At 47.0% G+C, this 8104-nt stretch overlaps 1 protein-coding gene across 1 annotated transcript in view; it reads left to right on the top strand.

Moving 5' to 3' along the window:
• LOC115161044 (E3 ubiquitin-protein ligase SH3RF3) overlaps window positions 1–8104 on the top strand; it is a 73970-nt gene that overhangs the window by 45421 nt on the left and 20445 nt on the right. Inside the window, 2 exon segments of the mRNA XM_029711725.1 lie at window positions 7813–7888; window positions 7891–8087. Of these exon segments, the coding sequence (XP_029567585.1) occupies window positions 7813–7888; window positions 7891–8087 (273 nt within the window).

The raw sequence follows: 8104 nt of genomic DNA, 5'->3' as shown, positions 1-8104 counted from the left end.
GTGGTGGCAGGTTTTCCCCTGAGCAGGAGAGCCAATGGGCTGAGTAGGGCTCTGCGCCTGAGCCCAGCAGAGCCGGGAGAATGGAGGAACAATAGCTATGGAACAGTAGATACTCTCTGTAGATTTGTGTGTTGGTTCTCTGCCTCAGTTTCCTACTGGGGAGAGGGAGAGAGGATAGAGAAACTTTAATCAAGCTTTGCCTTTCACTAATCTCCCTTTATTTAAATCTCCTCCTCTCCTCCTTCTCCTTCCCCCATCCATCCCTTTATCCCACAGTTTAATAATAGTTTAATATGCACACACTACTGAGCCATGTCCTTTGGTGTGATACTGTTGTTATGTTGACTCTCTATGGACACACAGGAAGTTAAACCTTTTCCTAAAATATACTCCACAACTGTTTATTGTTTTGACCATGTGAGAGTAATCTGTTAGTAATTGGAGAAGGCTGAACACACACACATACACACACACTTACGAAGCTAGGACACCGACGTCTGGAGGCTTGCCAGAGGGGGCTAACATTACACACACACACAACACACACACACACACACACATAAACACACACACAAACACACACACACACACACCACACACACCACACACACACACACACACACACACACACACACACACACACACACACACACACACACAAACATTCTCCCTCTCTCTAACATTACACTAACTACACAGTTGAGAGCCAGTAATTCAGATTAAAAACAAACAAAAAGTGTGTCCGTCTTTGGCTCTGAACTAGCTGTTACCATATGGTATGAGGAGGTAGGAAAGGGAGACAGGGAGAAAGAGATGGCCACAAAGCTAAGCTAAGAAGGAACATGTTATGAGATGGATAGAGAGGAGAGAGGCAGGGATGGAGGGATAGAGGAGGGGAGGGAGAAAGAGGGATGACAAGGTGAAGACAAGTCTGAGATGGATCAACTGGTGTTCCAGGGAGGATCCCTGGTGTGTGTCTGTGTATGGGTGTGTGTGTGTGTGTGTGTGGTGTGTGTGTGTGTGTGTGTGTGTGTGTTGTGTGTGGTCTGTAGGGGGTAGGGGGTGGGGGGATGGAGCGTTTGTCACAGGATATCTCAGTCAAAGCCTAGTTCAAGGGAGAGTAGACATATAAAGTTACTGGAGAAAGTTACTGGAGAAACTATCTAAAAAATGGTCTGAAAGAAACACACACCACTTTTCCCCCGTTAGTCGGTCTCAGTGATTCACTGCGTTATTGATCCACTTTCCATCTATTATTCATTACCAATCCCCCCTTCACACACACCTGCACCCCTGGTCTCCCACCATCGACACTGGCTGCCTTGGCAACATGGACTACCATTCTGCAAGCTGGGAAAGAAAGGGGGAAACACAACACCACTTTACAACATCAATCACTTACTAACTGACACACAGACACACACCACACACACACACAACACTCTGCACTTCATGGAATGTAGGCCTAGATTCCTTTGCCATGAGGTCACCTCAGAAAGTACAGACAGAAAGTACACACACTCAGCTCAGGGAATGCTAATGAGGTCTAAATGCAGGAACAAACAGGTATGTATGTCTTAATGTACATGTAAATATGCGCAACATAACCCAGCCAGGTACAATGATGACAATGAGCTCTGGGTGACAGTCAGAATCCAATTGTCCTAACAACTAGAGGAGAGGGGATCACAATAACACTGTAACATCACTGTAATAACATCACTATAATAACATCACTATAATACCATTACTATAATAACATCACTATAATAACATTACTATAATAACATCACTATAATAACATCACTATAATACCATTACTATAATAACATCACTATAATAACATTACTATAATAACATCACTATAAAACATCACTATAATAACATCACTATAATAACAAAACTATAATAACATCACTAAAACATCATATAATAACATTACTATAATAACATTACTATAATAACATCACGATATAACATCACTATAATAACATCACTATAATACCATTACTATAATAACATTACTATAATAACATCACTATAATAACATTACTATAATAACATTACTATAATAACATCACTGTAATACCATTACTATAATAACATTAATAATAACATTACTATAATAACATCAATATAATAACATCACTATAATAACATTACTATAATAACATCACTATAATAACATTACTATAATAACATTACTATAATAACATTACTATAATAAATCACTATAATAACATCACTATAATACCATTACTATAATACATACTATAATAACATCAATATAATAACATCACTATAATACCATTACTATAATAACATCACTATAATAACATCAATATAATAACATCACTATAATAACATTACTATAATAACATTACTATAATAACATCAATATAATAACATTACTATATAATACATCACTATAATAACATTACTATATAAAACATCACTATAATAACATTACTATAACATGGCAGTGGTTGGTCGAGGGTGACACTACTTCCAAGATGGGCATGCAGGCAGGCACTCATTAGCTAGCAAGCTCACATCAGATACCATGACACCACTAGACAAAGTCTTAACCTGATGACTCCATACCCTCTGGCCACACATGGTTCCTGTTCCTTCTATTCTGATCAGATTTCTAACATGTGTTAACATATGGGAGGAGTAGAGAGAGGAGAGAGACTGGGGGGATGAGAGATGACTGTGAATTCACACTCTTCCTAAATGAAAGCAGAACTTTCTCCTCTGTGAGACGTTAGTGTGATGAACAGACAGGATGTATATTTAGCTGCTCTGGTTAATTTAACAATTTGTTACCACTGAGCATATCTTCTGTTAAGTAGCACCCAATATAATCTCCTCTGTGGGTTAGCAACCAATAACATCTCTTCTGTTAGCTATAGCAACCAATATACTATATTATGTTAGTTAGCAGCCAATAGAATCTCTACTGTTAGCTACTGTGTAGTAGCAAATTGAATATCTTCTGAGATCTGAACAGGCCTATAGTTTGTCTCTGGCCAGACATTCTTAGTCAGCTGCTGACAAACAACGGGACGAAACAACAGCCTATTCTAAGGCCCATTGTGTTAAATAATTGGATTTGATGTCCTGAAACATTGGTTGGTATGTCTGAATGAAATTCATGTGTTAGGGACAGACTCAGTGTTAGAGCAGCCGTACGTGATCTCCTACAGAAACAGCAGGGTTGATGAATGCTGCCCTCGGAACAGGAATATAGTTACAGATTTACTATGCTATTACTGGAGGTCTACACACACACACACACACACACACACACACACACACTAATTCTCCAGTAGCTGTAGCAGAGGTGTAACGTAACGGCCCAATGCCCCTCCAAGGACAAAAATTCTTTATTACTGAGAAGAGAAGGAGAGGAGAGAGGGAGACAATCGAGAGAGAGGAAGAGAAGGGAGAGAGGAGAAGAAAACTGCTAGCCAACAGGCTTTAAACAGACAGACACTGGAGCAGATGGGATCTCACTGCTGCATAGGGGGACTAGGCTGCCCTGACACACACACATACACACACACACATACACACACCAGGCCACTCTCTCTCTCCTGTGGTGCAGTAATTAGAGGTGTGTGTGCCCAGTGGGGATCAGTAATGGGGGTTTCTCCTGAAAGCCCAGGAGGACAGGGAGAGGAGTGTGTGTGTGTGTGTTTCCAGGGGTGGGGGCTGGTGTCACAGTTTAGCTGTGTGGCTGACTGACTGTTTCAGTAGCAGTACTTTAGCTGTGTGGCTGACTGACTGGTTCAGTAGCAGTACTTTAGCTGTGTAGCTGACTGACTGGTTTAGTAGCAGTACTTTAGCTGTGTGGCTGACTGACTGGTTCAGTAGCAGTACTTTAGCTGTGTGGCTGACTGACTGGTTCAGTAGCAGTACTTTAGCTATGTGGCTGACTGACTGGTTCAGTAGCAGTACTTTAGCTGTGTGGCTGACTGACTGGCTCAGTAGCAGTACTTTAGCTGTGTAGCTGACTGACTGTTTCAGTAGCAGTGCTTTAGCTGTGTAGCTGACTGACTGTTTCAGTAGCAGTACTTTAGCTGTGTAGCTGACTGACTGGTTCAGTAGCAGTACTTTAGCTGTGTAGCTGACTGACTGTTTCAGTAGCAGTACTTTAGCTGTGTAGCTGACTGACTGGTTCAGTAGCAGTACTTTAGCTGTGTGGCTGACTGACTGGTTCAGTAGCAGTACTTTAGCTGTGTAGCTGACTGACTGTTTCAGTAGCAGTACTTTAGCTGTGTAGCTGACTGACTGTTTCAGTAGCAGTACTTTAGCTGTGTAGCTGACTGACTGGTTCAGTAGCAGTACTTTAGCTGTGTAGCTGACTGACTGGTTCAGTAGCAGTACTTTAGCTGTGTAGCTGACTGACTGTTTCAGTAGCAGTACTTTAGCTGTGTAGCTGACTGACTGGTTCAGTAGCAGTACTTTAGCTGTGTAGCTGACTGACTGTTTCAGTAGCAGTACTTTAGCTGTGTAGCTGACTGACTGGTTCAGTAGCAGTACTTTAGCTGTGTAGCTGACTGACTGGTTCAGTAGCAGTACTTTAGCTGTGTAGCTGACTGACTGGTTCAGTAGCAGTACTTTAGCTGTGTAGCTGACTGACTGGTTCAGTAGCAGTACTTTAGCTGTGTAGCTGACTGACTGGTTCAGTAGCAGTACTTTAACATGTGTAGCTGACTGACTGGTTCAGTAGCAGTACTTTAGCTGTGTAGCTGACTGACTGTTTCAGTAGCAGTACTTTAGCTGTGTAGCTGACTGACTGTTTCAGTAGCAGTACTTTAGCTGTGTAGCTGACTGACTGGTTCAGTAGCAGTACATTAGCTGTGTAGCTGACTGACTGTTTCAGTAGCAGTACTTTAGCTGTGTAGCTGACTGACTGGTTCAGTAGCAGTACTTTAGCTGTGTAGCTGACTTGCAGGTACTCAATAAAGAATTAATGAAGATTAATAGACTGAACTCTGGTTTTACTATACCATTACACACACACACACACACACACACACACACACACCACACACACACTGGCAGCAAGTAAGAAGTTTGTGCATGTTATCGTTATGCTACAACCGCACCCTTACCAGCTACAGTTTAAAGGACTTTTTAGTAACATTTTAAGCACTAGTGTGTGAGAGAGGCCATAACAACATTCTGCTTAGAGGCAGGAATGTCCCAACACTTTGTATTAGTGTGTGTGTGTGTGTGTGAGAGAGCAGAGCTAATGTAATGATATAATGCAGGAGAATGTGTTGCACATTAGAGCTTCATGATGTGTGTGTAATGAGCCGTAGAATGGAAGAGTACTACCCTCCCTTTCTTCTCATCTGTCATTGCCTTTCTCTTTATCTCTCCCTCGCTCCCCCCTGTCTCCCCCTCTCTCTCCCTCTCTCCCTTTCTTCTGTCATCTGACATTCTGTGTGGTGTTCATGTCAGTGGCAGGACGGGGGGGGAGGGAGAAGGAGAGAGCACACATATACACAGTACACAGAGATATAGGTGCATTTCCTGGCCTTGCATCAGCTCTGTGTGTTGTGTTCACGGCCTGGAGTGTCAGGCTGATGTCAGATCAGTTAGAGCCTCAGGCTGTGCCTGTCTGTCTGTCTGCTCTCAGGGCAGGGCTGGAGATACACGCTGACATGCCTACACCGAGTTGACATCACATGACCACTGGAGACGAACAGCATGCCATGAACATACAGCAGGGTGACTTCCTGCTTACTTACATCAACAACAACAGAACCCAAATCTGCCAAGAGACTGACAGTATTGGTTCTTCCCAGTGTGACAGGGCAGATTTGGAATTGTGTTGTGACATAGGCACTGAGTACAGGGTGTAACTTCCTTAAGCGTTTCTTGATCTAACCTGTCTCTCTCTCCTCTCCCGGCCCTGCCCTGTGGAAGGTCTAATGTCTCTCTCCTCTCTCTCCTCCAGAGTGTCCCGGCCCTGCCCTGTGGGAAGGTCTAACGTCTCTCTCCTCTCTCTCCTCCAGAGTGGCCCGGCCCTGTGGGAAGGTCTAATGTCTCTCTCCTTCTCTCCTCCAGAGTGTCCCGGCCCTGCCCTGGGGAAGGTCTAATGTCTCTCTCCTCTCTCCTCCAGAGTGTCCGGCCCTGCCCTGTGGGAAGGTCTAATGTCTCTCTCCTCTCTCCTCCAGAGTGTCCCGGCCCTGCTCTGTGGGAAGGTCTAAGTCTCTCTCTCTCTCTCCTCCAGAGTGTCCTGGCCCTGCCCTGTGGGAAGGTCTAATGTCTCTCTCCTCTCTCCTCCAGAGTGTCCCGGCCCTGCCCTGTGCGAAGGTCTAATGTCTCTCTCTCCTCTCTCCTCCAGAGTGTCCCGGCCCGGCCCTGTGGGAAGGTCTAATGTCTCTCTTCCTCTCCTCCAGAGTGTCCCAGCACGGCCCTGTGGGAAGGTCTAATCTCTCTCCTCTCTCCTCCAGAGTGTCCCGGCCCTGCCCTGTGGGAAGGTCTAATGTCTCTCCCTCTCCTCCAGAGTGTCCTGCCCTGCCTTGTGCGAAGGTCTAACGTCTCTCTCCTCTCTCTCCTCCAGAGTGTCCCGGCCTGCCCTGTGGGAAGGTCTAATGTCTCTCCTCTCTCCTCCAGAGTGTCCTGGCCCTGCCCTGTGAGAAGGTCTAATGTCTCTCTCCTCTCTCCTCCAGAGTGTCCTGGCCCTGCCCTGTGGGAAGGTCTAACGTCTCTCTCCTCTCTCCTACAGAGTGTCCCGGCCCTGCCCTGTGGGAAGGTAACGTCTCTCTCTCTCTCCTCCAGAGTGTCCTGGCCCTGCCCTGTGGGAAGGTCTAACGTCTCTCTCCTCTCTCCTCCAGAGTGTCCCGGCCCTGCCCTGTGGGAAGGTCTAATGTCTCTCTCCTCTCTCCTCCAGAGTGTCCCGGCCTGCCTGCCCTGTGGGGAGAGAGTCCTAAGTCTTCTCCTCTCTCCTCCCAGAGTGGTCCCGAGCGGCCCTGTGGACAGTTCTAATGTCTTCTCCTCTCCTCCAGAGTCCCGGCCCTGCCCTGTGGGAAGGTCTAATGTCTCTCTCCCTCTCTCCTCCAGGTGTCCCGGCCCTGCCCTGTGGGAAGGTCTAATGTCTCTCTCCTCTCTCTCCTCCAGAGTGTCCTGGCCCTGCCCTGTGGGAAGGTCTAATGTCTCTCTCCTCTCTCCTCCAGAGTGTCCCGGCCCTGCCCTGTGGGAAGGTCTAACGTCTCTCCTCTCTCTCCTCCAGAGTGTCCTGGCCCTGCCCTGTGGGAAGGTCTAACGTCTCTCTCCTCTCTCTCCTCCAGAGTGTCCCGGCCCTGCCCTGTGGGAAGGTCTAACGTCTCTCTCCTCTCTCTCCTCCAGAGTGGCCCGGCCCTGTGGGAAGGTCTAACGTATCTCTCCTCTCTCTCCTCCAGAGTGTCCTGGCCCTGCCTGTGGGAAGGTCTATGTCTCTCTCCTCTCTCTCCTCCAGAGTGTCCTGGCCCTGCCCTGTGGGAAGGTCTAACGTATCTCTCCTCTCTTCCAGAGTGTCCCGGCCCTGCCCTGTGGGAAGGTCTAATGTCTCTCTCCTCTCTCCTCCAGAGTGTCCTGGCCCTGCCCTGTGCGAAGGTCTAATGTCTCTCTCCTCTCTCTCCTCCAGTTTGTCCCGGCCCTGCCCTGTGGGAAGGTCTAACGTATCTCTCCCTCTCCTCCGAGTGTCCCGGCCCTGCCCTGTGGGAAGGTCTAACGTCTCTCTCTCTCTCTCCTCCAGAGTGTCCCGGCCCTGCCCTGTGGGAAAGTCTAACGTATCTCTCCTCTCTCTTCCAGAGTGTCCCGGCCCTGCCCTGTGGGAAGGCTCTCTACTCCTATGAGGGGAAGGAACCCGGAGACCTGCAGTTCGCTAAAGTGACATCATCATCCTGCGACGTAAAGTTGACGACAACTGGTACCATGGGGAGCTGAACGGTTGTCACGGTTTCCTTCCAGCTAGTTACATCGTGTTGTTACGGCCGCTGAGCCAAACTCCGCCCACAGGAAAGGCCCTGTATGACTTTGAGGTCAAAGACAAAGACCAGGACAAAGACTGCCTGGCATTCTCGAAGGTACACACACATACACG

Source organism: Salmo trutta, chromosome 24 (assembly GCF_901001165.1).
Source record: "Salmo trutta chromosome 24, fSalTru1.1, whole genome shotgun sequence".
Lineage (NCBI taxonomy): Eukaryota > Metazoa > Chordata > Actinopteri > Salmoniformes > Salmonidae > Salmo > Salmo trutta.
This window is presented reverse-complemented; position numbering and strand designations above follow the sequence as displayed.